Source organism: Meleagris gallopavo, chromosome 26 (assembly GCF_905368555.1).
Source record: "Meleagris gallopavo chromosome 26, MGAL_WU_HG_1.1, whole genome shotgun sequence".
NCBI classification, from domain to species: domain Eukaryota; kingdom Metazoa; phylum Chordata; class Aves; order Galliformes; family Phasianidae; genus Meleagris; species Meleagris gallopavo.
In genome coordinates, this window is record NC_139429.1 from 1,387,234 (window position 1) to 1,415,189 (window position 27,956).

The window sequence follows — 27,956 nt, forward strand, 5'->3', positions numbered from 1 at the left end:
GTATCTTAAAATAGAGAGCAGGGAGGAGAGAGGAGCGCCGGGATCCTCCCAGCCGGGCGCAGGGTAACAATGGTGCTCGGCGGGGAGCAGCGGGCGCCCTGATTGACAGCCGGAGCGTCCTAAAAAGGCCGCGGGGAGATGCTTATCGGCACGGTTATATAGCGGGGCAGCGGGGCAGCGGCGCTGCGAGCCGACGGAGCGCCGCCGAGCCGAGCCCAGCATAGCCCAGCATAGCCCAGCATAGCCCAGCATAGCCCAGCATAGCCCAGCGCTGCGGAGCGCGGACCGAGCGCGGGGGCAGCGCCCGCAGGAGGAGCTCGGGCGGCTCCGCGCCCCATCCATGAGCGGCCGCCCGCCGCCCTGGCAGCCCCGCGCAGCCCCGCGGCCCCGGGGCCGGCCATGCACTGCCCGCCGCAGCCCCGGCTCGCCAAGGCAGGCAGGAGGCGCTACAAGACTTTCATGATCGACGAAATCCTCTCCAAGGAGACGTGCGATTACTTCGAGAAACTTTCTCTCTATTCCGTCTGTCCGTCCCTCCTGGTCCGGCCCAAGCCGCTGCACTCCTGCGCGGGTAAGGAGGGCTGGGGAGGGTTTGGGGCGGGGATCGCTGAGCGTCGCTGGGACCGAACTGTGCCCCCCAGGGCCGATCACGTCGGGAGAGCGGCTCTCGGTGAGGGGGGAATGCGGAGGGACCGTCCCGACCTCGCAGTGCGGCGGCTGATTTTAGTACATCACAGTGAGCAGGATGGGGTCTCGACCGCAGGTGTTTCACAAATGGATCGGTCTGACGTGAGCTTTGAAAGATCCACGTGCACAGTAAAAATGTCATCCCTGTCATGCGTTCCAATTTTAAATGAAAAGAGCCCATTTTCTGGCAAAGCAGGCAGTTTCTGCAGTTATATTCTTTCCATAGTGCCACTCTTGTGGCACCCAATGGAGCAGATGGTGAAGCTGGGGCTTAGCAATACATGACCAAAAAATCCGTAACTATTCAAGAACATTCTTCAAAAGCTTAATTTTTGGTAACGTATCAGGGCCAAAATTTTGTTTTTCCATGTGCTGAGAAAATGCATTTTGCATTTGTGCGATGTCGTGTTTAAAAATTCAAGTCCTATTTTGGCCCTTTTATTTCCTTCCTCCTTCAGTGCCTGGTTGAATATAAATGAGAGGGATCTCTCCAGGTCCCAGCGAAGCCGCACTAATGTGCCAATGTAAAACTTGCTGTTGGGTTACAGAGAGTTTGATCAGTGGAGTAATCCCTTGGTCTTTCTCCAACCTCAATATTTATTTTGCAAATGTAATTAACTGAAGATCCCAAATTGATTGGAAGGTCAGAAGTTACATGAATAGTGTCATCTTCGTTCCAAATTTATTTCTTCCTATTGAGTTGCAATGGCACGCATTGCCTCCCGAACCGAGCGTGCCGTGCTGCCCTGTGAGGAGACCTGGTTGTTAATCTGGATGTTGTTAACAAGGGAGTTTTTGAGCGCTGCTGCATGGACAGCAAAGTCCTCTGCTTGGCCAAAATAGGCACAGAGGTCTCAGATGGGGGGGAAGCCCAGTTCTGCCAGTTCTGCCGTGTCAATGGCACGGCTGCACAGATCTGCAGGGAGGAGATCCCTGTCTCCTCCTTCCACCTCTGCTGTATGGAAAGCCTTAGAGAAGAAAGCAGCCCTTAGCACCCAGAAGGAACACGACATGAGTATTCACCCAGAATCACGCCTGACCGAGTCAGGGCCAAAAGGCTGCAGTGTGAATGTGCCCTTCAGCCAAAGGGATCATTGGGGTTTCCAATGGGTGGGTGCTCCCAGCAGCTGTTCTAACGCACCCCCCTGGGAGGGAGGGGGGAAATAAGCTTTATGATTATGTGTTTCTGTGCCTGGTATAGCAAATATCAGAGAGTAATATTTATTCATTAAATAGTCATTAATAATTCTCAGATGATTCAGCTGTGGGTTCTGAGCTCTGCAGTTAAAGCCGTGCTTCGCTTTGTGCCTGGCACTGTTAATGAATTTGCCCTCAAGACTGTGCTTTCAGCCCCAGCTCTGGGCTGCCCCATAGCAGTGATGTCAGTTTCTCAGCAGCTCGGCCTCGTGGAGCTGCAGGGATTGGGAATTGCAGGGCAGAGGTTTGGTGGTGGGATTAAAACCGTGCAAGGAACGGCTGCAAAAGTCTGTGCTTCCAAGCGGTGAGCCTCCCAAGGAGGATTGGTGCTACTGAACAGCAAGTACTAGCTAATGGGATCTCTGATATTGTCTTAGAAATGGAGCAGAGCACAGAAATAACTACACTTGATAAATACCCAACACAAATCTGTTTGAAAAACTAAACTGCAAAGGGACCAAAGCCTGAAGAAACACAGCACGCTGGCATTGAACTTCTGCCTGTGCTTCCTTTGTCTGTCGAGATAAGCAGGAAAGAAATGAGCACAGATTTTCACTGCGGTCTGAAATAATTTCAGTGAAGTTTTGCAGCACTTTCTTGAGCTGAAGAGTGAATTGCTCTTTCATCCTGGGTGAAGTTGGAGCCGTCTGATATGCTTTATAATTTCCTTGAAGCTGAAAGATATAAGATGTTCAGCACGCGCGTTTAATGACAACTCATGTTAGGGGAAGAGAGCTGAACAAAATTGCTGAGCAGATGGAAAATACTTTCAGTTTTGGCTGTGATGGAAGTTGAGATATTTACATGTGTGTAAATTTTAGTTGGAAGGAGATTCAGGGTTGATGGAAGGCTCACTGCTCCCATTGGGAAGGTTCCCATTGCAAGGAGCTCGGAGTGAGCCCCCAGCAGACCCGGTGTTTGGAAAGAAAAATGTGATTTCCCCTGTAAGGGATCAGCACTTAGCTTGAATTTGGTGTAATTGTGGTATTTTCTGGGCACAGAAATAGAAAAGCTGTACTTACACCAAATCTTATAAAATACACGGCCAGATTCGCAGCCATCAGGGCTGATAAATAGGCAGTTAGGTATTCCAAAGGGAAGTATTTTCAGGTGGTGTTTAACATCTCTTTCATTTATGAATTGGACAGTGAAAACATTATTTATTCTCTTTTATATTTAATTACTTACTGGCTTTTCACATAATAAACAGGACAGGTAATGGCTGCAGACTCCATACTTGCCACGCTTGGCTTCTTGTCCTGAATTCTGGAGGCTGAGAAACTCCAACTCCGAGTTCCATAGGAAACACTTTTTAAATCATCTTTTTATTATTATTATTTTTTTTTTTTAATCATTTTTTGGCTTCAAGTGCTTAAAACATTTCTCAGGAGGCTCTGTATCCATTCTGCTTCGTTCTCTCATATTTTTAAGTCGCGGCTCGGTGTGAGGTTCCAAATCCAGCTGCCACATTTGTGGCTGCCGATGTGATAAAGAATCCAAGGGCTCTGTCAGTGCGTGGTGTTGGAAGATCCAACTGGAAAAATGTCGTATCTGAAAACATAAAACTCAAATCCATTGAAAAATAGAAGGGTGTCCACGGTGGGTGGGGGGAGCTGCCTCTGTCCCAGGCGATTCGGGGCATCGTCTGTTAATGGTGAGCAGTGTTGGTTCAGAACATCCTTCGTAAACCATCCACATGAGTTGAGATGTTGGATTTAAAAAGAATCACGCTGTCCTTTTCAAGAGGGCTTGCTTCAAAACTGCAGTTTGTTTGAGCAAAGTTGGCAGCGCTGATTATTAGTTGTATATTATTATTGCGGTCTGTTGTTTATTAGTAGTTGTTTATTAGTAGTTGTTTATTAGTAGTTGTTTATTAGTAGTTGTTTATTAGTAGTTGTTTATTAGTAGTTGTTTATTAGTAGTTGTTTATTAGTGGTATATTATTTGTTGTTTATTATTTGTGGTATATTATTTGTTGCATGTGCTCTGTGGGGGGCTCAGAAAGAAACTCAAATTTGCAAATATCTCAGTGTGTCGCTTCATTTAAATGATTGTTTTGGGTATTTTGTGTGGGGGGGGGAAGAAGTGGGGAAAGTAAGACCTTGTTTTCTGTTTGTACACTCAGGGTTTTAATGGATGTAACACAGAATTGCTCTAAACTCGAAATTTTATTTTCCAGTTCTTCTGTTTTTTAATATCTATGTATTTTTTAATGTTGTAAAAGTGGGAACTGCTGATCCCAAAGATTTTTCAGCTGCCATTATCCGGACATATTTGAGTTCTTTCAGTGCTTTGGACTAAATGAAGTGGCACAGTGAACACGGTGGGAAATCATTGCTGGGGCAGCAAAGTGTGAGCTTTGGCATTCCTGATTTCTGATCAGTCTTGGCAACCTTGGTGAGGAATTCACAGTGGGAAAGTAGATTTAATGCATCCTAAAACAGCTCAGTTTCTGTACAAGTGACCTCACAACAGTGAAAAGTTCTGTTCAGCACGGCCTTGATGTGGCTGAGGGTCAGATTTGCTCTGAGACACTGCATAGAACTGGGGTGGAAGCAGCTTCTCTTGGTCAAATACTTTGCTGACCCTTTTTTCTTTAGATTGAACGGATATTATTACGGAGCTCCTGGGGGAGAGCTGGGAAAGGAGAAGGGATCGGTGCAGAACACATCTGAGTGCGGGGAAAAATGAGATGCCAGCCACTCTGAGCGCGTTGCATGAAACACAGCAGCTGGATTCATCATTTACAGCAATACAGAGCAGCGGGTGGACCTCATGGCAGGGCAGCTCACACCTGAGCAAACCAAACGTTGGGCTGCCCCATCCCATCCGGGTCCCAACTGTTGGAATAGCTTCTGTATTGTGGTGTGTGCCCTGGGTGCTCAGGAGGGCTTTCTGACCTGAACATCCCATGTGTGTGCCCGTGATGGCAGGAGCTGGGGTGTGAGGGAGATCCACGTCCCCATAGGCTCTGCTGGGGAGGCAGGATGCACACGGTGCTGTGCCGACCCAAAGCATGGAGCTGCCAGCATCTGTGTGCATCCAGTGCTGCTGCAGTGCTGGTGGTTTGGGAGTTATTTCTGGGTTTTATGTGGGGCAAAAAAAAAAAAAAAAAAGGAAAGAAAGAAAGAAAATTCTCTGAATTATTGGTTTCAGTTTACAGAGATCAGTGTAATTCTGTAGTTTAATAGCAAAATGAAAAAGAAAATACTGAGAAGTATCAAGTGTTGCTTCGGTAGCTGCCTCTAATCCGGGATTAGGTGAGCTGATGAGTGCTCTCAATAATTCAAAGTAATTCAGACAGCAGTGCAGCATCCAAATCCTCGTAGACTCAGTCTGCCCACCGCCGTGGCTCAGCGCATTGCAAACCCAGCAGAGCTCAGACGTTGCTGGCTGTTCATGCAGGAGTGCCTCACTGCTCCCCAAAGGCCCGAGGTCAGTGCTGGTATCCTCAGCACAAAGTGTCCTCCTCGGTCCTATGGGGAAACGTCCTGCAGTTGGGAGCAGCCGAAGGTGCTGGCATGGGGAGAGGATCCGGCTGTAGTGGCTGCAGCCTGGGCACAGCACTTTGTTTTAACAAGTCCAGCATTCTGCAGGATGTCCAAAGTGGTTTTTATTTATTTATTTTTTTAATGTGTTTTTGACAATTTTAGCAAAAAAATATAGCTCAGAAATGAAAGGAAAAAAAAAAAAAAGCAGCATATGAGCTGCCTAATAATATCCGTGTGTTTGGAGATGAGTCTGTCAATCCTCTCAGTCAGATTTTATCCAACATTAGAGGTGGCATTTCAGAAGCAAAGCCAGATCAGAGCCAGGATCTGAAAACAGATCTCTCTCAGATCGAGCACAGCAATCTGGCCCTGACACTGAGATATTTAAGAATCTGCCATCAGAGCTGAATGTGGCTGTCTGCTTCTCAGTGCTGTTAATCACGGATAAAAGAAATCAACCACAGGCAAAACGACATGGAACAAAAGAGCAAATCACAGCCTGGTGGCTGCAGTAAAGCCAGCAGAAAGGCAGCAGTGCTGTGGCTGTGCTCGAGTACAAATCAGCGCTGCGGAGGAGCTCCGATGGCATTAATGAATGTGGGACTTCTCTGGGAAAACCAATCCCTGCACTTTATTTTCTGAAGCCTCACAATCACACTGGGAGCAGATCAGGTCCATCCTTGTGCTGTTCTGGGTTAAGCTCTGATGTCTGTGCTGAGCTCTGACTGCAGCTCTGCCCGCAGAGACCTTTGGTGCAGTGCAGGGCTGCGGCTCCAGCATTGCCAGGGTTTATTATTCCTGCAACTCTGCTTCAAATTGCTGGTGTTAAATGTGGGAAATTAAGACTTGGTTTGTGGGATAAAAGTCCCACCAGCGCTGGTGCCTTCGGTACCCATGGGCATGAGAAAAGGTGGAATCTTTCTTGGGGAAATTGTGGATAAAACAGGTGAGGTTGTACTGAGCCATCTGACCGTGTGCTGGGCAGCAGGGCAGGAGTTCAGGAGCCTTTTTTCCCTTCTGTTCACCTGGGCTGATAATTGCATTAAGGCAGAAGAAGGGACATTTGGTTGGTTTGTGAACAGAAGAGAAGTAACCATAAGTTGCTTTTTTCAGGTCAAAGTTAAACAAAATGTTGTAGAATTTATTTTGGCAAGCTTGATATTAAAAACTGGGGGGGGGGGGGGGGGGGAGAGGAAACAGATTGGAGACAGGAAAAAAATATTAAAAGCATTCTTTCTGAAGGCTGACATGAAACTTTCTAACTCCTTTCTATTTTTTTAATATGAGATGTTTGGCAAAGCAATGAATTGCTTTCTATATTGCAAGTTTTTCTTTAATATTCTTTTTTTTTTTTTTTTTTTTTTTTTTAAATTCTGGGGAAAGGAAGGTAGGACTGAACATTTTCAGCCTGCTCTGTGTAAGCACTGCAGCAGCCGGACTGCAGCAGGCAGAATGCATAAACATGAGGTCCATTTGCTTGGATATAACCATTCCTCAGAAAGCTCAGGAGCGGGGCTGTGGTCTCAGGTGTATTTGTGTAGGTGAAGAGCACATCCCTAGGAGAGCTGGGTCAGAAGAACGAGGTGATGGGAGCTGATAGGCGCCTTTACTCAGCGCTATGACATACAGAGTGAGGGCTCCTGCAGTTGGGCAAAGCAATGTCCACCCACACTGATTCATACAGGACCACGTCCCGTTTGCATTGCTCTCATGTTGTGTTGCTGTGTTGTGTTGTGAAGAACTCCCATGCAATGTTGCACCTGATTGCTTCCAGCACCCTTGCCATGGGTGAGATAAATGTGAGGGTTTGGGAGTAGGCTGAGCAATGAATCATGAGGTCAATGCAAATATTACCATCCAGGGGATATCTGGAACTGCATTTCTCTGCCCTGGTTATCTGTTATTGCTCCTTTCCTAGCACACTGGGAGAATGCAGCAGAGAAGCCTCTAGCCCTTGCTGAGTGATGTGTAATTCCCAAAGCCGTTTTCTCATGACGTCTGTAAAAATATATATAGGTTTGGTGTTAGGGGCTGGCTAACACAGTAAGCACTCAGTATTTTCTATCTTCCTTTCACATAACGTCACGTTTTGAGTGATTCTTGGCTTTTTCTCTCTCCTTTCTCTTGGGCACAGGGCAGTTCAGAAGAGCACTGCGTTACCACTTGTAGATATTTCACACAGGTGCTCAGATCAGGGCTGGGACTCACTTAAGTAACTAAAAGGGCGGGGGTGAAGAGTGGACTCTCCCAAAATACCCCCTCCAACCTCCCCAGCCAGTGGACTGGTGTTCAAACCTCCTCCAACTGCGGTCGTCACAGCCGCGGCGTTAATGCGCATCGCTCCGTAAGTGGGGATGGCTTTTTCTGAAGGAAGGACAAACAGCTTCCCAGGACTCTTTGTAAAGCAAAACTAAAATCCCCATTAAAAATGTGATTAAAGGAAATTTGCAAACACGTATGCTAATTTGTTCTGTGAAATTCAAGCAGCAGCCTCACCGTGACCTTAAGGTTTGGATTTGCACGTTCGGGTCTCGCTTTATAAGTTCTGAAACTTGCTGTTCGTGTGGTCGCTTGGCCAATTTCTGCAGGAAGAATTGGAGTTAGAAAAGTGTGTCTGTGCCCTGTAACTCCTATAACCCTGCCGCTCATTCTGTGCATTTTTTTAAATGCAACTCATCTTTAAGCATTTGCTCACCATTTGCCTCTGGATATTTTTCCTAACGATGATCTTAAAAGCTACACGATAGTTATTGGTTAATTCTTGCTGATTGCCTTTTTTTTTTTTTTTTTTTAAACTGGGATTTCACCCATGGAAGTTGGATTTTGTCTGAATGGGGCTTTAATAGACACTTCTAGAACAAGAGCAGGGCTCTGCCACTTGGAGGGTACAGGTGCCTGCACACCTACATGGCAAACCAGCGCGCTGTTGTGTAAGCACCCAAAGGTCAAAGGCTTAATAAAAACATCTCCTCTTTTACAAGGCAGAAATGCATGTGGTGTGTTTGTGGTTACCTAAACAGGGTGTTCTGTGACAGATTAATCTGAAGCCAAATGAGCAGTGGTGGTGCTTTCTTGTGGGAAGCTCTTGCATGCAGAGCGCATCAGCAGCACGTCACTGCGTTGTGCGTGCATGGGAGGGCCTGGTGCTCTGACTTGCTTTTATTCTTGTGGCTGAAAAAGGAGAAATATGAAAAATTCTCCCAAAACGGAAAGTGAGTAATGTTGATGCAACACAATGGTGAGAAGTCTGAAGCAAATGTTTTATTTTTGTTGTTTTTTTGGCTACGAAATGTTTGCATGAGTCGGTGCATATATTTGGTTTCACCCTTCTGTCTGTTTTGCTCAAAACCTTTTCTTGACAGCTATGCCAACAGTTCATTTTGTTCCTTTGGTGACTAAATAGTGGGGGAGCTGATGCTGGAGGGTTTCTGTAACAGCAGAGGACAATGCTGGGCAGTTTGGACCAGCTCTTCCATGTGCTTCCCATAAGCAAATTGTTTCTAGGTTGCTCGATGGTACTGAGATCCTCCTCTGAGGGACAGGAAAGCTTGCCAGAAGTTGGTAGGGTTGGTTTAACCTCGTTGCAATAAATTACAGAGCAATCATAAATGATGAGAAGGAGTTTGATGAGGTGGGTGAGGAACAATTGATGGGTTATTTTAGTTAAAATGACTTCGAGCCCAATCCAACTCCCACTGATGTCAATTAAATCGTCGTTGGATCAGAGCCCAAGTGAGTCAAATTCAATTATGCCTGAACTGTAAACATTTAAAAGCACATTATAACAAAGTAGTTTAACGCTTAAATTTCGTGAATGGTTTTGTTTTAATGCAATCCCGCAGTGATAGCTCTTTATTTGTACAGCTCTGAAGAAACCCTTTTTTTGACTGCTATGAGAGATGTCACTGCAGTTGGTTCTGCAAATACATTTCTATCCTTTGGAAAGTTATGTGAGAAGAGACAGCAAATATGAGAGAAAAGAAATAATAAAGATTGTGGTGCTTTTTATTCCTAATTGAACATGGAGAGCTTCTTTGTGCACGTATCAGCTCTTAAGCTGCTGAAATGTGTGCACGATCCAATCTCCAAACTGAAATGGTTATGGAGATTCATCTCTGTCTCAGCAAAACAAAGCAAAGCATCCAAAATCTTATTTTAAAAGTGAACATAAATAAAAAGGCGGATTTATAAATACATTCAAGTTGAACAACATACGGTGTTGTTTGCAGAAAATGAGAGAGATATTTTAAATTGTGACTCACAAGCCTGTGCTAAGAGAATTACTCTATTTCTTATGAATTTGGGATTGATCCTTTAGGACTGACCCTTCTCATTCTGTCCTCGTATTTCCCCTCAGCTCCCTTCCAGCCCCACGAGGCCTTTCCCCCTGTTAGGGCAGCTCAGTGGCAGCTAAGTGCCGTCTCTGGAGGTCTCTCACAAGCTTTGGATGTTGCAAACTGTGTGTCCAGCAGGGAATAGCTGCTAGGTGGGGTCATTGCTGGCTGTCTCAGTGAACTAAATCCGTCCCCACAGCAAATGATCTCCCAGTCAGTGCCAGGCGCTGAAAGGGCTTTGCAGGAGTTGGAGTTGGTCTGTTCTGTTTTCTGCCTTCGTTGCACAGCTGTGTTTAAAATGAAAGACAGAGCCTGATCCTTGTTTAAATAAGGAGCGTTGCTCTGGCTCTGTGAAAGTCTTTGGTGGATGGAAACACTGGGTGCAACGAAAGGACAGAAAATGGGACGTGGGTGTGGGATGCCTGCACCATTATCCATCGCACAGGTAAGCACTGGGCTGCCATGGTCCCTATTCCCAGCAAAGATAATGGGAGACCTTGGGGTGTCTGGGTGGATCAGCAGGGTGGGATTTCCCACCCGCCTGCACTGTGCAGACCCATGGCTTTTTTCTGGTGTGGGGCAGAGAAGTGAATCCACGAGGGTGTTGTGGGCAGGGCTGCTGGGAGCAGAGCTTCTGTGTGTCCTTCTGCCTCCCCCCACGCCTTCTCCCAGCCTTTCCTTCCCAGAAACACATCTGAAGAAATGAGTGGATGATGCCAAGGGAATGGATCCTGCTTTGATCAGGATCACCTGAATCTTATCTAGGTGCTTGGGTTGGGTTTTGTAGCAAAACTTTTTCCACTGCAGCAAGTGATGGAAATGAAAGAGATGCATGTGGTTGCATGCATGGCCAGCACAGGCTGCATGAATGCCTCCAGATCTGGTTAGCTGCCTACGTGGGCTTTGTTTTCACTTTGGCAAATCCTATTTAACAAATTAAATAACTTTTTTTTTTTTTTTCTTTTTTGTGCTGTTGCAGTTTTCGTGTTTTCACCTTTTTTTATGTCCTCTTCTGTCTTCCAGGCTTTTCTGTTAATAGCAAGATCAATTAATCGCTCCCATTTACACTTTCCAAAGAGCTCACAGCCATGAAATAGACCAATTCAATAGTGTTAGTATAAGAAAAAAAGTGGAATAAAACTGCCATTAATGCAGGGATTTTATGGCACATGCTTCATTTAAGGAAAAAATACTCCTGTTTTCTTTCTCACAATTAAATGAAGACGCAGCTACGAAAGCAGTGCAGAACACTCGAGAGCTGTAGTCAAATCACTGTGGCTTTGTGGTGTTTGGGGGAGAAGGCAAGGATTCTCGTTTTGACTTTGTCACTGCCTGATGATCCGTGCCTTATTTTCTCCCTCTTTAATATCAGCATGATGAGACATGTCACAACTTGTAAAAATGCATTAAAATCAGTTGACAGCAATTTAAAAACTGAGCATTACCTTGATGTATTCACAGATATCAGCTGCTTAGGACAGCTTAGGCACAATGCGTTTGACTCATATTAACTCAGCTATGATCTTAACCTCATCTTCTGCAGAAAAGAAAAGGAAAAAGTGATGCTTTTATCTGCTGATTGCATTACTCTGCCTCTGAGTATATACCTGCAAAATAAAAATGGTGCTTCACTGTAGTAAATTACAGGACACCAAAAGCACTGCCATTCATCACAGTGCATTGACAGAGACTTTGGTTGAAGGAAAACATTTCCTGGAGAGGAATTATCTTGAGAAAACTCTGATCTTTTTTAACAAGCAGAGCTGCTGCTGAGTTTCTGAGTAGCTCTGCAGTGTTTGCTGATGATTTACCAGGATGTAACTCAATTGCTCTGAAACCAGTCGTCCCTACAAAGTATCCACTGAATAATTGCTACCAATGAGGGAAAGTGTAATGGAATAGCTGCTATTGCCTGTTGCTGCTTAGTTAATTAATTGGAAAAAAAAAAAAAAAACACATCCAGAGGAAACTGTTCCCAGCACCTGGCCTTAACGTGGCTTAAAACGTATTCTTTTAATTCTTTTAATCCCAAAATGTTTGTTTTCCCCAAAGCCAGCAATAAGTCTTTTCCCTCCTGCAGTTGCTGCCAGCATTGGAAATGATTGCCTAGCTGTTGGCAAAATGTCAGTGTGTGAAAAGTAATTGGTTAAACTGGAGAGAAAATTCGAAGCTTCGCGAGGTTCCCTCCTTCATTCAGACGTCTCACTTTTTACATGATCAGTAACCACTGAGGCTTGCACATTTCGACCTCTAATGTCCAAACGTTGCCTTTCTCAGTGCCTCCTGATTTCCCCACTGTTATTTACTCCCTCAAGTCAGGAGAACATTTGGGCGTGTAGGAAAAGAAAAGGAATTGCATCAGACTGCAAATGTGTGACCGTTTTCTGCTGAGCATTCATTTATCTGGCAGCTCGGGACACGTCTGTGAGCAGGGACACCTGAATGGAGCTGGATTTTGCAAAGCCGTGGGGCAGCCAAGGATTTTGCTCCATGGCTTGGCTGCCTTCACCCAGCTCCATCCCATGCTCACAATTCGAGGCCAAGGACCTATCTTTCCCATTAGTTACATGGGAACAGTGGCTTGTTACAAACTTTCGCAAAGTGTTGTAAAAACTTTTGCTAAGAAAGGAAGGGAAGTCCAAAGGAATATATAGCCAGTGGGATTGCAACATGGACTTACATGCACTTAATTGCGCTCTTCGTGAGGCTTAATTAAGCACGCACGGAAAATCTCTATTTCTTTCCCTTCAGAGAGAAGTCTATAGGATGGAAGAGGCTTCCATACAAATCTTATTTAGATGTTAAGTCAAAGTTGCTTGTATCACTTTGCAGAGATTTCAGTCATTCATTGGCAATTTGTATCCTTTCACCTTCTCTTATACATTTTTTTTCGTTCTGTCCATGTCATGCAGTGTTTTCAGGTGAACTCTTTCATTCTATTCCTTTTTCTCTCCTCAAACTCATTCTTTCTGGCTCCCATCTGCACAAAACTCATCTGATGTTTGAGTTCAGGTCGAACTTTTGAACCCATGACGTCAAGTTGGTTTGGAATTAGGCAAAACCAGTTTGCCCATCCCTTGTTGTAAAAGGGTTAATCCTCTAAACTATTGAGAGACAAGGGCAGGGAATTATGAAAGGAGCCCCTGTTTTATAAGCATTTGCATTGCCAGTGCTTGAATACCTATAATAAGTAGGTTGCTTCTGTGATTAATGACAGCGTTTTACATGCTGACGACGGATGATATGTCTTATTGTAAAAGCCATTATTTTTTATTTGGTCTCTTTACCAAAGCAGTGCTGGAAATGAGATGTTAACGTGTTGGTGGGAGTATGTTTTCTTCTCAACAACTTAATGGAAAGTGACCCCCACGGAGTTAAAAATAAATGATAAGATGTGCTTTTCCTTCCTCCTCTCTGTACTGTGTGGAAGAGGCACGAGGCGGATGTGCAAGCAGAGCGTTGTTTTAATGCAGGACTTTTTATTTTCAGCAGAGATTTTTTTGTTTCCTGAAGGCTGGAATGGGGTAGGAATGTGTTGTCAGACTGAAGCTTTACGAATTTAGAAGGGTCTTAAAGTCAGTCTTGCTTTGTTTTACTGACTCATAGCTTAGTGAGAACACTGAGAACGTAAAGTCTCTTATGCTGTGTGCAGGGAGAGCATGGGAATAATAAATCTGTGATGTTTCACCCCAGCAGTGCCACATAAAGGAATCTGGCAATGCTGGTGTTTGAGAATCATCAGAGATATTCCCCTCAGACCTCTTTCCTTCGGCTGTCTCTGTATTGGCAGCCATAGCTGAGCTTTGCTTGAATATCTTTCCTGATATTCTTAGAAGGCTTAGATCTTTAGAACTAAAAAAACATTAATTTGATTTTTAAAAATGGTGCGTTGTATACGCCTGTTATTGGAGGAGTTCCCATGGAAACACTGCTGCTTGCACAACAACAGGATACACGCATTGCTCCACTATTAACATATATATTAATGGCACATTAAGGAGTTTCGTAATTGGATGACACAAAAGAGTGCTCATGCAATCTATTAATGGGAAATATGTTTAGCTAGGTGTGAGATAATAACACCTCTGCCTCCCCTTTGTGGCTTCCGTTTGAGTGCTTTCCAGACCATACAACAGCTTTGTGTGGTAGATGTTATCATCCTCACTTCGCATGTGGGGAAAACAGAAGTCCAGTGAGAGCTGGGGATCTGCTGGAGATGGAGCATCAAAGCTGTGCCAGGGCTGGGAATGCTATGCCAGAGTCCTCTTCCCCTTCATCTGTATCTCAGTGATCAAAATTTGATTCTTCTGGTCCTGGATGAGTCAAGTGAGATTAAGTAGAGACGGTGGGGATGAGACAATCTCCCATTATCCTGGAGCTGATGCTAATATTGGCGCGGATCGTACGCCCACACGTGTGGAGGGAAGAAAGCACTGCATTGTCTTTGTGCATTGACTTCTCTGATTGGTATTTAAATGAGGTTATCACAGACGGTGGAACACGGCAGTGCTGCATTCCATAGGAAAGTCAGAGGTAAACAGATGTGCTGATGAAAACCAGAGATGGGCGATAACCGGAGCTTGGACTCAAACCCCTCCAAACTGAGGGTGAGGGAGGGTCTCCTGTCCACATCTCTGGTCTGGGGGTGTGTCTGTAGTTCTGGATTGGAGGTGTCTGAAATGGATGTCCTGAGGTTTCTGTCTGCAATAGCAATAAAGCTGATAGAATTGGTGCACCGGTAGAAACCTAATTTGAACTCTTATGATTAATTCGGGCCAATCTCCACCCTAAGTCTAATCTGTATCTGTCTGGAGATATAAAACAGTGTCTCCTTGGCTGAGTTCCTATCAGAACAGAAAAAAAAAAACAGCACAATGGTGTCTGGCATGAGTGAGGGAGCGTGTTCTCTGGAGACCAGAACTTTGGAGAGCTCACCAACTGGAATTTCTGGCTCATCCATCTAACAGTGCTGTGCATAGGCTGCCTGGTAGATGAGAGGAGACCTTGTCATCGCTTTTCTGACATGTAAGTGGTTGCATGCAGCCCAAGTGCTTTGCAACTCTAAGGCCAACATTTTTCTCATGGAACTACTTACTCTGGGTGCATCCATTTTGAGACTGCCCTCCTCGAGACATTTTGTTGCTTGCTCTTTTGAGATGAGATGAATAGAAATAGGAGCTAAACCTGTTTGTGCTTCAGCTAGAAGGGAAACAAACAAAAACTGAAGTGAATGGGCTGAGTCTTAACAACTCTATCTCAGTCTGGTATTGCATTGGGAGCTATTCCTATGTCTGAGCTGTGGGTCTGGTGCAGACTTATTGTTTAGCCCCCGTTTCCCCTCTCCAGACCAACTCCATGGCTGCCTCTCTGGCTCTCCCCATGCTTTCATCCACAGGCTGTACTTTGAGGTGAAAATACATATGTAATGCTGCAGCCTGACATGCTCTTTCCATGATGTCTGTAGCAGTGAATGTAGTTTTCCTTGTCCTCACTGACTCCTGGACCATAGAGCAGGCTGATTAAGTCCAGATGTTGAATTGAGTGTAGTATCAGACTGCCTGGAGACCAGGGATAACCACTGAGAGTGTCCTGAGTACATTTCGGTCTGTCCCAGCTGCAGGCAGAGGTGGTGAATAAGCCGTACATCTGAAGGTTCTTGCAGTGACTTCAATATAATGTAGACAGTCCTATAGAAGTTGAGGGAGCTGCTTTGGGAGCTGGAAGTTCAGCTGTACTTTTCCCCCGTCCAAAAAGTGAAAGCTGAGCTCTCCTTGATTCATTCTGTCTGGGTAAGTTTTCGTCCATGGGGCGACCTGATTATGCTGCTGTTTCAATTGGAGGGAATAAAATAAGCAGTGCCATGCAGCAAAGCTGTGGCAAAGTCTTTGTCAGCTTCTTCAACCCAAAAAATCACATTTGGATGAAATCCTTATTCCAAGGTGCTCTCTTGGGATGAATACTGGGATGAACATTATGTTTAGCTTTATTCCATCAGTGTTTCTCCTTTCAACTAGCCACCAGCATGGGGAGAAATTGCTGAACTGGCAGACACACAGGATAGACAGGTTGAATGCAGCTTGTTCATGTATCTTTCCAGTCTATCTAAACTGCATTGTTAGTGCAGCTGTTCAGCCAAATCGTCCACAGGGTTTATTTTTGTGTGTAGAGGAAACAGAGATGAGTTTTCTCTCTGTGAGGGCAGATGGAAAATCAAAGAATCATATGCACAGCTCCAGTGAGACCAGCCTCTCTGCTAAATGTGTCCTGATGGGAGCAAGATTATTAATAGTGACCCTTGAGATAAGCCAAGATTCTAAGAGGCAAAGGCTCTGCCACAGTGTGACAAGTGTCTTTCAGGTTAGCACTGGTACTTGCTGAAGTCCTCCTTTCACTTCGGTGTGGAGGAATAGAGGAGGGAATCTGCTTTTGAAAGACTGATCTACTGTTGTCCTGAGAAGAATAATGCATTTTCCAAAAGATCAAGCGTGCAAAATTTAAGCAGTTTGGTGCTTAGAAGCGATTGAACTCTCTCCCTTCCCACGTGTCACTCACCAGAATGTTTTCAAGGCTCAGAGCAGGAAGAGGTGGTGATATTTATGGCAAGGTTTTTGCTGGAGCTCGCACAAGGGTGGGCTTGAGTAATCTGAAGAGTGCTTTTGTGTGCAGGGCTAGTCTGCTGTCCAAGGCTAGTGTTTGCTTATGCATGTTGTGATAATAATTAACATAGCAGGAAGTAAAGGACTGATTGATTTACACATGCATGGCATTATGCATTTAAACTTGGACAGAAACTCTGAAATCTTGAGAGGAGGCAGATTTATTTATCAAACGTGTAAGAACGTAAGAATGGTCATAATGTGTCAGACCAAAATCTTTGTAGACTAATATCTTGGACAGCATCCAGTAAGAGATACTTAGGGAACATGACTTACCCTTCCATTAAACTGCCCTCTCACTCTGATTATCTGTTTCTAGACTTACATCCAAGTGTTGCTCCTTGACTGGTGACACCATCTGTATAGAGTTTGGGATTTGGCCTCCTACAGTTCTCCCCAATGTCCTGAGCTGTCTGGTCATCTGGCTGCCATCAGTAAAGACAAATACATTGCAGCTCCAATTCAGACACCCAGAGACCTGGGTCACCTTGGTGCAGTGCTTCTCCTCCATCCGTGAGACCAGAGACTGCCTGTAAATCCATTTCTCCTCGCTATTTGATTCTGTAATCTTTTGGCTACGTTGCTTTCTAAATTCAGGTCCAGTGAGTGATGAGCTCTGGAGTTCAGTCTTATCATCCGTAATGGAGGAAACACTTGGCTGAAGTGTTTGACATGACTTAGTTCAAAAGCAAGAGCTTCAAATTGATGTTGGCTTAATGGAGCCAAAGTGTCCCTCGATGCAGATATGGTAAATGAGCTGGTGGCTTGTATCCCAGTATCTCTCCTGCATCATCTGAGCTCTGTGGTTTATAGAGATGTGCTTGTGTTTATTTCTCTGGAACTAATGTGGCCTGGTCTTAAAACTCCCTCAGAGTCCCAACAGTAAGGGTCTGGAATGGAGATTCCCATCCAAACCCACCCATTGCTTGGAACCGTTTCCAGTTGTGATGGCCTTGGTCCCATCCATTTTACAAGCAGTGGGAGGATTGATCTGCTTGTGTTCAGAGCAACCCCGTTCCTACATGGTAGGACTTAAAGGGTCATCTGCTGAAGATGTGGGATTGCACACACTTTCCTGTAGCCTCAGACAAAGAGTGGGACCTCTCTGAGCCGTGCTTGGTTTCCTGAAGAGGTGGATATGAGTCAAGGGGGAATTCATTCCAAGAGGCAGGCTGCCCTGGGAGTGCGCGAGGCAGGATAATTCAAAATAGAAAAGTGGTGCTTGTTCTTTGATTCATCTTCCACCAATTATGCCAGAGCGCTTTCACATTTGCTCAGAGGATCTCTTGAGCACTGGCCAAAGAGATTCTTTAAATGTTTCATTTGAAAAAAAAATAATAATAATAATCCTCTTTTATTTACAAATTTTCCTCTTCAGTGTGGATCTGACAGGATCCTGGTCCTACAGCTGGCAGTGGGACGAGTCCTCACTCAGGGAAGCTCTTCGGCTCATCATAAGCAATTACTTTCTGTGTGCAAGGTGCCATAAAGTTGTACAAAAGCACAGTACAAATATCAAATATCATTATTAAGTAAAGATTAATTACCTTTCTGGTTAGTTGTTTTTTTTTTTAATTTTTTTTTTGTGAAGGCCTCCGGCATGCATGCTTCAGACTCAAACTTATTAATTACTGTTATTATGTAAAAGTTATATTGAATCATTATGTTGATAAATTGCTAATGGAGACAGGTATGAGACGGAAACGTGGATCTCACAGCTCCAAGTGCTCAGCTAATTTCCCTTGTGGTTTTGGAACTAAATGACTGAATTCAACCACAGACCCAAGTGCCCACAGCTGGGGAAGCGCAGCTGCAGGTTTGTCCACCTCTGCTCTCTGCTGGATACCTCCATAGTGAGAGGTGCCTTGGGGAAAAGCCCTTTCCAGCTACAGCATGTTTTATTCAGTATTACAATGGGTGATGTTCACAGACATCAGGGTTTTTGTTTGCAACACACTTAGACGAAAACACAACCCCTCAAAAAATGTGGTTGAACAGGGAAGTGACTTTAGCCAATGTGTCAGGGAAGGCAAAATAAAATGCCTGAGTGAGCTTTCATCTTGTCTTAGCTCACCACGGAAGGTTTCGGTTCTTACAGAATCGTTCTTTAACCGGAGAACCCTATAAAGGATCGTTTTTGCTTCACTAGAATTAGAATTAGCTGCACTAATTTTTGTTTGTTTTCCTCCTGTGGACTCATACAGGTGGAGTTCTGGCTCCATGGAAGCTGATGGTTGCTTTGCCATGGATATCAGTTGGGTCTGCATTTCTCCCTGAGGGAAGGAAGACATTGGCTGCCCAGTCTTCCTGCTGTGTAGCTGAGTTGCATTTAGCTTTGGCAAGACTTATGGCCCTGGTCAGGTTAGTAAGGTTTATTGAATGGTACTGGAAATAGAATATAGTGTGCGCTGTGCCTGCAGCCTCTGATTCTTTCCTCCAGGGAACTTTGCTGAATGCTCTTTTGGAACACCACCAGTCTTTGTGCTCCAGTGCTGCACTTAGCTTTCCCTGCAGCCTCTATGACACCATTCCCATGGAGATGTTGGCTAATAAGCATTTCAGCTGAGCTTTGGAACTGATTTTGGAAGTTTTCAGAATGTCCCAGAGGTGCCCTTTGGGAAAGCATACAAGTGGGGGTAGCATCTGTGAAAGACCATCTGTGGCAATGTTTTAAAGGCCACACCACACAAAAACACCAACTCAGGTCTTGGAATCTGTCAAGCTGTTGATGCCGTATGCTCAGTTTAATTAGCCCACCTCTTTTCAGGCCATAATTAGCTCAGGTGCAGTCTCATCATGGCACGGTTGTGCTGCTTCCCATTCTAGAAACAGCCAAGGGATCTGTGCACAGCACCAAACTGCATGGCATGAACACCACCCAGCTCATCTCTGAACTTCAGATTTGAGCATCAGTTAATGATGGCACACCAGTGAGGAGGTGTTTTTCTCTTCTTCACTGCTCTTCTCCTTTCATTTATCTTTACTTCCCAGGGACTTGATGGTGCTTGGTGAACCACAGCGCTGATCTCGGGAAGAACCTGATGCATTCTGCTTTCTTGCAGTTAATATTCATAATGCAGAGCTTAAGGAGAATGTTAAAAGTAGAACAGTGAGCATGTAACGATTGAACTTATTCTGAACACTACTCTGCTTCTTTTGCCTCCATTGCTTTGATCAGGGCTTGCTTCTTCCTTTCGATGGGCTGCCCAGCCCTCCAGCAAAAGGGAACTTTCTGAACAAACCCAATTCCTTCTTGGTAGCCTTTTGTTTTGACACTCAGAAGAAGGCAGATTTATAGACTTTCCTAAGTCGTAAGTTCATTTTCTTTTTATTTACCTTTCACTGCAGCCCATTTGGAGTGAGATTTCATTCTGCCTCCGAGCATGGCTGACCTGCCAAGAGGAGCTGATCCATAAATCTTCCCTTCCTTTTTCTTTATTTCCAAAACAGAATTAGCTGAGTTTGCCTGGGAGGAAAACTGTTCTGCCATTGCCGGCAGTCAAACAGTGCAATTAATTAGTGCTTTCCCTTTTCTCTTCCCTCTAGTCTCTGTCTGATGGGGTTGAAAGTAAGCCAGGGAGGAGGGGGAAGGGACAAAAGAAGGGAAAACGTTTTGTTTGAAGTATTTATATTTAATTAAAGCGTTTGCTATGTGATACAGCTCAGTGGTGGTGTCCCTTTTGCATCATGTCTAGTGGCCACAAGTTTAATCGAAGCATCCCAGCAGAGGAGCTGGAACTTAGGACTTTCTCGTACAAAACCACATTTTAAGAGGTCATCCTCCTTATGACCTCCTGAATCCTAAATCTGTGGCAGCTTCTCCATTGGGTTGTGCTGCCTTCTCGTATCTCAGCTGGGAACATCAGAACACGTGCTGTGCTGCTTGGGTAGAGAACAAATTCCTCATTTCGTGGTTCATGTGGGCTGCTGTTTGGGTTTCAAGTACAAAAGGGTAGTGGGTCAGAAGTGGAAAAGGTGTTTGTAAAATGATAATGGAAAGTGTGCATTCAGCTGAAACTGTTCTGCAGGGCAAGTTTGAAAAGGAAGATGCTCCATCTCTGCTCCTTTCCGTTGTGGAAGACAGAGCATGTCACAACAGTGCTGAGCAGATGAGAGCTGCTTGCCAGCATTTAATTTGCTGAAGATTAGGAAATTATTCCATTCTTACAATACTGTGGCAGTCCAGAAATACTGTTGGACTCTGGGGGATGTGAAATGGAGATCTAGCCTCAGATACTGTTGTGTTTGGAAGCCAAAGCTTTATCAGAGTAAGAACTGTATGGATGGTTTAAGCCATACGAATAGTGTACCTTGACCCAATGGACTGGCTCAGCATCAGCCACCTTTGAACTCTGGAATAACTATATCCAGAACAAGACTGAACTTGCTCATTTTCTTTGTGATCAGAAGCAATGCAGAGATGAGCTATTTCTGCTTTTTGTCCTCACTGCAGGGAGAGGAGGCTGCTAAAACATTGCCCATTTCTGACCTCCAGCTTTCTCCATAGAAAGCCTTGAACCTCAGGTTTTTCTCCTCGTGTTGTCCTTGCTCTGTCTTACCCATCTGTGCCCTTATCACACAGAAAGCTGAGAAGCCTTCTACATGGCCGAACTGCACTTCAGCTGATGCTTCCATTATTTACAATCATTTCTAAAAGCACTCTCATGACTGTTGGGGTCAAGCCATAAGCAAAGGCTTCTCTTATGATCATATGTGATAAATAGACAGAAAGCTCTTGGTGTCAGCAGCCTCACCAATCTGTTTACCACTTGGAGCTCACAGCAGCTTAGCAGTTTGCAAACCACCACTTGTCCAGAAGTAGAAGAGCAGTTTCAGAAGTGCTGTAAGTAAATAAGAGTTCTGACGCGGGCACCAAAAATAAGCATGCACTGAGCTTTTCTGAGCATTTGGCCAGGTCGCAGTTGCTGACTGCTGAGCAGTTAGGAAAAAGTATCCCCTCTTTCAGGTGCTCAGCACTTGAACAACCCCAGGGTCATCTGCTTCTCTCATAGCTAGCACTGCTTTGCCCTGCAAAAATAGCCAAGGTTGGAACCAGCACCGCCTGGCCCCTAAGGGACACAAGAAGGTTAAGTCCAGTCCTCTGTGGCACGTAAACTGGAGCAGTAGTTGAGGTTGACCCTTTTAGGTCACTTTAGCTGAAACATGGGAGGAAGTCTGTAGCTGGCTGGTGTTGATGGGTGCAGAAATATCATTGAGGGCAGAACTGGTACTGCGAGGCACAGGAGGCTTTCTCAGCCCTGATTTATGCTCTTAGAGCTGCCACTGAGGTGGCAAATCAAGGCAGAATATCTGCCAGGTTGCTTGGTGATAGTAGAACTGCACAGGCATTGGTTGAAAGAAACCCACAGAAAGAAAATGCAGATACATTTTCCATAAGCAGTTGTTGGCTCAGCAATTCTGGTGTCATCTCTCGGGTATTTCTGGATGGTTTAAGTGAAATAGTGAAATAGTTTAAATTTAATGCAAGTGGAAATATTTTTCTTTTTTTTTTTTTTTTTTTTTTTGTTGTTGCAAAGATGTGGAGGAGAAAAGCAAGGCTCAAACTGTTCCTACTTTGCTGGTGTAATGGCAAAGTTTTCCAAGCTTGCTTTGCAAGTGGCTGCATTCTGGATGTGAGTGAAGCAGATGTGGGGAGAAGTGCCAGCCAAGAAGACACATGGCTCTGATCTACCCCTCATGGCATTTTATCTGGGACCTGAGTTGTGATCCCACAACTGTTCATGCTGGGGAATATAGGTCAGCAGCAGGCCAGGCTGGCAACACCTTTCTCCTGCTGGTGAAGAGTTACTTGCTAAAATAGACTCATTGAGGCCTATAGATTATTATGTTCATCAGTGGTGATTCATACTAAGAGTTTCATAATCAGGCCTGCTGGTGTAATATGTTCCTTTCCACAGTACCATTTATCTTAAAGATCTCGGAATACTTTATGTACATTAAGCTTTAATCCGTGTTTTACCACCAGCAAGGCAGGTAAGGAGGATTGTTTCCATTTTGCAAATGAGGAAAACTGAGGCACAGAGTGAGAAAGTGGCTTGCCCAAGATTCTGGAGGTTGTTTGCAGAGTTGAGTGCAGTGGCCATCTTTGAATGAGGGTACATTTCCCATGCGTGGCCCCAGAGACCTAAAAGGGATATTTACTTTCTCGGGGCTAAGGCTGAGCAGAAATCTGTCCATAGTTGTAAGGTTAGAAGGGAATCAGAAACTCCTGCAGCGTCTGAGGTTGTTTAAATTTGCCATCCCCAACTGAAGTGTTGGGTCAGAAGTGCTAGTTTGCTTTTAGGGCTGGTATCAGATGGTTGGTATAAGATGTAGAATTAAGAGGTAGTGAAGAAACACAGTTTGGGAGAGAAATCTCTCTACAGCTCCCATTTTCCATCCATATTACCACTGAACTGACCTTTGTCTGCTTTCTTCCCTGCCAGGGTCCCCTTCTCTGAGGGCATATCCTCTCATCTCCGTTATCACCAGGCAGCCCTCTGTGGTCCCTCACCTCGTTCCAGCTGCCACCAGCTCCCATGTGCTGCCAGCCCAGACCTCAGCGACTGCGAGCTCAGAGACGCCAGCCAGCGAGACCCACGGCAGCAGCGAGTCGGAGGCAGAGCAGCCCACACCTCGGTTAAAAAAGCCACGCCGGAGTCGGACCATCTTCACAGAGCTCCAGCTGATGGGCTTGGAGAAGAAATTCCAGAAGCAGAAGTATTTGTCTACACCTGACAGGTAGGAGTTCGCTGGGCTGGGGAGGGAGATCCAAGCAGCCCATCGCAGGTCGGGCTCTCCACTATCTCCCACCAACTGCAGTCGTTTTGCTGTGCAGAATGCACTTGTCTTCATCTGGTTTACTGCTTTATCTGAGCAGTCTGTTCAAATGCTCGTTGCTCCCTTTTCTACATTCTGGGATTAACGCCTTGTGCACATCTGTAGCTCCCTTCTGTCCCTCCTCAACCTGGGGACAGCCAGACACAGCTGAAACTATCTGCAGGCCTGAATGTGGCTATAAATAATGCTTAGAAAGGAGCAGGAAAATACTGTTTCCTAAACTAGGAGAAGGACAGGGAGCAAAAGGGTTGAAGCAAGCCTGCTCAGCTGTCCCCATACTGAGTGCTCCCTGGCTGCAATGTGCTGCTTTCTAGCTCCACGGCGATGCCTCTGCTGTTGGCCGAGGACATGGGCAGATGACCTGGTTAAATTTCAAGGCTAACTTCTCTTGGGATTAAAGATGACATGAACAGGCTGTATCAATGGAAATGTCTGGTGATAGACGTGCCTGCTAGCAGGCATCCAGGCTCAGAGATGTGCAAGAAGCTGAGCAAAGCCTCTTTCTTCTTTCCCGTTGTTGCTCCAAACCCTTGAGAAAAGATGCAGCCTGGTTTCCTGCTGGGATGCTGAGGTGGATGGCTCTGTCTCTGTGGCAGCTGGGAGGTTGGCTGTAGCTTCAGCTTGCTGCTGAACTAGCTCTCATCTGACAAACATGGCTAGCAATTCAGTGAGCAGTTAGTGGTCTGTCCAGCAGGGAGAGAGCCTGGGACGCATAGATATGAAGGCTGCCTTGCCCCATCTTGAATTCTCAGGGACTGCTTGATACCAAATAGACAAACTGTAATAAGGAGAGGTTTTGTTTGTTTTAAAGGCTTTACATGCTACTCTGCAAATTTAGATTACAGGAAAAAGCCTTGTCCAATTCCCATTCAGTTTGTAAAGCTAGAGAGGGTTTGAAAGGTTCACCAGACCTTGAACTCCACAGATGGCAGAATCCCAATATTTAAAATGGTTTTGAAGTCAGCACACTCAACTTGTACTGCCTGTCACCAAAGCCACAGCTAGACCGAATTTCAAGAGCTAGTCTGAATGTCTCATACAGCTTTCGATCCTAATGCTCCTGTAGTGACTCCTCCCAGCGTCACATAAGCAGATTGTTGACACCATTGATGAAGCACTCAGGGCTGGTAAATTAATTTAATAGTATGACTGTTTCTTGGCTTTGTCTGTGTTAGAGCCTGGTGAGCGATTCCTGTCCCTGCACCACTTCCCCTGTTTGTTTCCTTGGGTTTCCAGGCAATGCTGACTACAGTAATGTGTGTGGCAAGAGATGGCAACTGGCTGCAGGTAATCAGAGTGTGATAACATGCATTATGTCAAGCTAGCCAAGCAGTGTTTCTCTCTCTGAACTCATGGCTGGAAACGTGATGGTGAAGCAATGGATTGTGATCTGTGTTCAGTCCAGCAGCTTTTGGCCTAGACACAAGATTGTGCTGGTTAGAGGGCATACAGAGCACCTGGTTTGTTAGTAGTAAAGGAGAGCAGTGTGATACAATAATGCCTCCGCCACATTCTCAGACAACACTGATAATATTTTTAAGTCAATGGGATATCACACAGACATTGTATAGAAGCGTAGGCAGCAGGGAATCTGAAGTGGAGAAAAGCATGAAGCCAGGAGTGTGTATGTGAGCACAGAGCTGGTGTGGGGTGCGTAGGTGTTTGTAAATACACGAGTGAGCCTGACTGCCTGAGGAGCCCAGCTGAAACAGAAATGCTATTATGAACAACTTGGCCTTGATGAGTGTGCTTTCTCCCATGCAGAAATAGGGAAATATCTGTCAGAAAGCTCATACAGTCACCAGAACACCTCGGAATGTGGCTCTGGGTTTGGGCTGTCCCACCTGTGGGATTTGCGTGACTCTGTGGGGCACTTGCCTGGAGTTGCTGAGGATTTCCAACTCTGCCTGTTGTGCAACTCCATTACAACACTGCCAGATGCATGGTACCATCACCTGTGGGGAAGGATAAAGAGCTAGCCTGAGCTGCATTTGCTTCATATCCTGAGTTTTAATATAGAAATAATGAATGGTTTCAGATGAACTTGCACAGGTTGGAGAAATGCGGAGGATGAATCAGGATTATGGGCTGTCTGCCACACATACCCTTAAGCTAAACACGCAAATAATAAATTCGTTTATAAGCTTAAATTGCCTATAATAGCACAATGCATAAGAAATTAATAGATTTAGATGTACTGCTGCTCTTTGAGAAATGAAAAAGTATCATTATCCTCATTATGTAGGTAGTGAAGATGAAATATGATACAAAAAGCAACGCTTTCACAGCCAGACTGATGCCAGGTGTCTTGCTTCTTGCATGGTTGCTTCAGACACCATGGACTTATTTTTCAGGAATGCTGTGTACCAGCAGCTCCCTGCCTCATGCACAAATGTGGAGCATCAGCAGTCAGCATACAGCAGTCCTGTGTTTGAAACAGAGCAGGCAAACCTTCGAGACTTGTAGAGTTTGCCATTTGTCCACGGACACCTTAACCATTCTTTCTTCTTCCATAACAGCAACTATCTTTACACTCTGGGAGAAGCAAAGCAATCCTTTCTGGCAGTCCTGCTGCTGTGTGGTTGGCTGCCCTTGGTATCTGGGTGCTTCTCATCCTCTGTCAGCTCCTCATAGTGTTTGCCTTCTCTTGCAGGCTCGACTTGGCGCAGTCGCTGGGGCTGACCCAGCTCCAGGTGAAGACATGGTACCAGAACCGCAGGATGAAGTGGAAGAAAATGGTAAGGGGTTTGGTACCGTTTCTCTTAGTCCTTACAAACTGCTTTGGAAAGAATGGATTCTGAAGCTGGGTGTAGCATCAGTGATTTGTGTCTATTTATACTAAATCTTGTTTTCTTCTTGCTGAATTTGCCTACAATTTTCTTAGAAATGTGCTTTTTTTAATCTATAAAAAGCTCACGTTGGAGCATAAGTGGTAGGCTGGAGGTACAACAAGCAGTAGGAAGAATGTGGAGCTGAGGGATGAAAGGAATTAGAGCAGAGGGAAGAACCGAACTATGTACCTCTGCATTTTTGGCATAATAATATTAAATGCTAATTTAGAAGGCAAAGTGGAACTGGCAAGAGAACAGACAGTCAGAAGCAATCCTGGCTAAAGTTTGAATGTTCTTACTTGGGCTTTAAATAGATCAAATGCTCATGAAAGGGTCTGAATTGTGCATAAAATCTTTATGTAATGTTGAGGACTGAGTGATCAGACCACTTTTGGGACTGCTGTAGAAACTGGCTCAGATGGCTCCATCTAAATTCTGAGTGTCCTTGCTGGTATTTTTTGCATTTAGTTTTAGTTACATGAGAAAATGATTGAACTCACTCAGTGAATGCAGGGAATTTCTCTGAAGCTGAATGGTGACCGCAGGTCACATTTCATCCTCTCTCTAAAGGAAGCCTCGCAGCAGTGAAGTTCAGGTTGATCTGACTGTTATTCTCTTTGCTCCAGGTGTTGAAAGGTGGGCAGGAAGCTCCAACGAAACCCAAAGGCCGTCCAAAGAAAAACTCCATTCCCACCTCAGAGGAAATTGAAGCAGAAGAGAAAATGAACAGCCAGGCTCAGAGTCAGGAGGCGGAGGGATCTCAAGCCCCCGAGGAGCCTAAAGTGGCAGAAGAGAAGCCAGAAGTCTCTTTGGAGACAGAAAAGTCTCCAGAACATATACCAGAGCCCTCCTCAGAGGAGGCTACGCCATTAAGTTAAAGGGAAAAAGAGAAGGGAAAGGGAAAAAAAGAAAAAGCAACGAGGGAAACCAAAACCAAATATATATATGTATGTATATATATATATTTAAATATGTATGTAATTGTTGGTGTGTACATATATATATAAATATATATATATATATATGTAGACCTTGTGTATAAGTTGAAAGATTGGTCACTTTGTGCCTTTGGGAATCAGCCATCATGGGCCACGGTGGAACAAAGATGTCCAGTGTGAGCAGTGGCACATGTATGCCTTCCCACAGAGAACGATGGAGGCCTGGATGTATTTCCAGAAAAAAACGTGTCCAGAAACCCCAGACAGCTCCTGGCAAATAAAGGAGAAGGCCAGGGCTCCTTTCCTGGAGAGGGAGGCAGATGTGTAGTGGTTCAGCTGTGTTGGAGGGTTCCGTGTGTTCGCTTGGCTTTATCCTTGCCTTTAAAAGTAGTGCAAATGGACTTGGCCTGGTCTTGGATCAGGGACAGCAAAGAAATGGGGAGCTCTCACAGCACCATTTCGACTTGTAACCAGCACTTATTTCTGTTAGGGATGGGCCCAACTTAAACATTTTGGGGGAAGAGTTCAGACACATGGGTTTGCTTTGGCCCAGTAAAGAGACCAAAGCTTCTGAAGAGAGACTCATACCCAGGTCAGCACTCAGATTTCGTGTCTCATGGTTATTTGGGTGCCGTGTCTGTAAATTTGCAGTGATCCAGGATAAAACATCGAAGGGGATGAGGGTTTGGATTTGAGTCTGCTCCAAAAGCTTTGGAACGCTTGGATCTGGGATTTTTGCTTTGGGCCCACTTCTAATTTTTCTAGGATTTTTAAAGAACATTTAAATGTTTCCAGGGTTTTGGGAGAAGGATGGATTTAAGAAGTTGCTGCGGAAAGTTCGCGTTTGTTTAAGATGTGTGCCAAGAATAGACGTGCATCGTGTTTCCTAAAGTCTTGTTAAGGGTGCATTTTGCCCAAAGGCTGCAAGAGATGTATTAAGATAACCTTTATTTTTTAATTAAAACTGAAATATATAAACAAA

At 44.9% G+C, this 27,956-nt stretch overlaps 1 protein-coding gene across 2 annotated transcripts; it reads left to right on the forward strand.

Annotated features, from left to right (window-relative positions):
• BARX2 (BARX homeobox 2) lies at positions 1-27,956 on the forward strand. Of its 2 annotated transcripts, none has more exons than XM_085209243.1 (4): positions 1-670; positions 22,812-23,106; positions 25,859-25,943; positions 26,663-27,956. In XM_085209243.1, exons 1-4 carry the CDS (start codon positions 400-402, stop codon positions 26,912-26,914), a joined length of 903 nt encoding a protein of 300 aa, XP_085065369.1. In that variant the 5' UTR covers positions 1-399; the 3' UTR covers positions 26,915-27,956. The 2 variants fall into 2 exon arrangements, with proteins under 2 accessions (XP_085065369.1, XP_003212719.4); XM_003212671.5 differs by having other exon boundaries at positions 6-571.

What these genes read in the sequence shown, in the direction of transcription:
- BARX2 (XM_085209243.1), top strand. Translation starts at nt 400, where the DNA reads ATGCACTGCCCGCCGCAGCCCCGGCTCGCCAAGGCAGGCAGGAGGCGC. An exon ending in TATTTGTCTACACCTGACAG is followed by an intron (nt 23,107 to 25,858) that starts GTAGGAGTTCGC and finishes CTTCTCTTGCAG; the next exon opens with GCTCGACTTGGCGCAGTCGC. An exon ending in GGATGAAGTGGAAGAAAATG is followed by an intron (nt 25,944 to 26,662) that starts GTAAGGGGTTTG and finishes TCTTTGCTCCAG; the next exon opens with GTGTTGAAAGGTGGGCAGGA.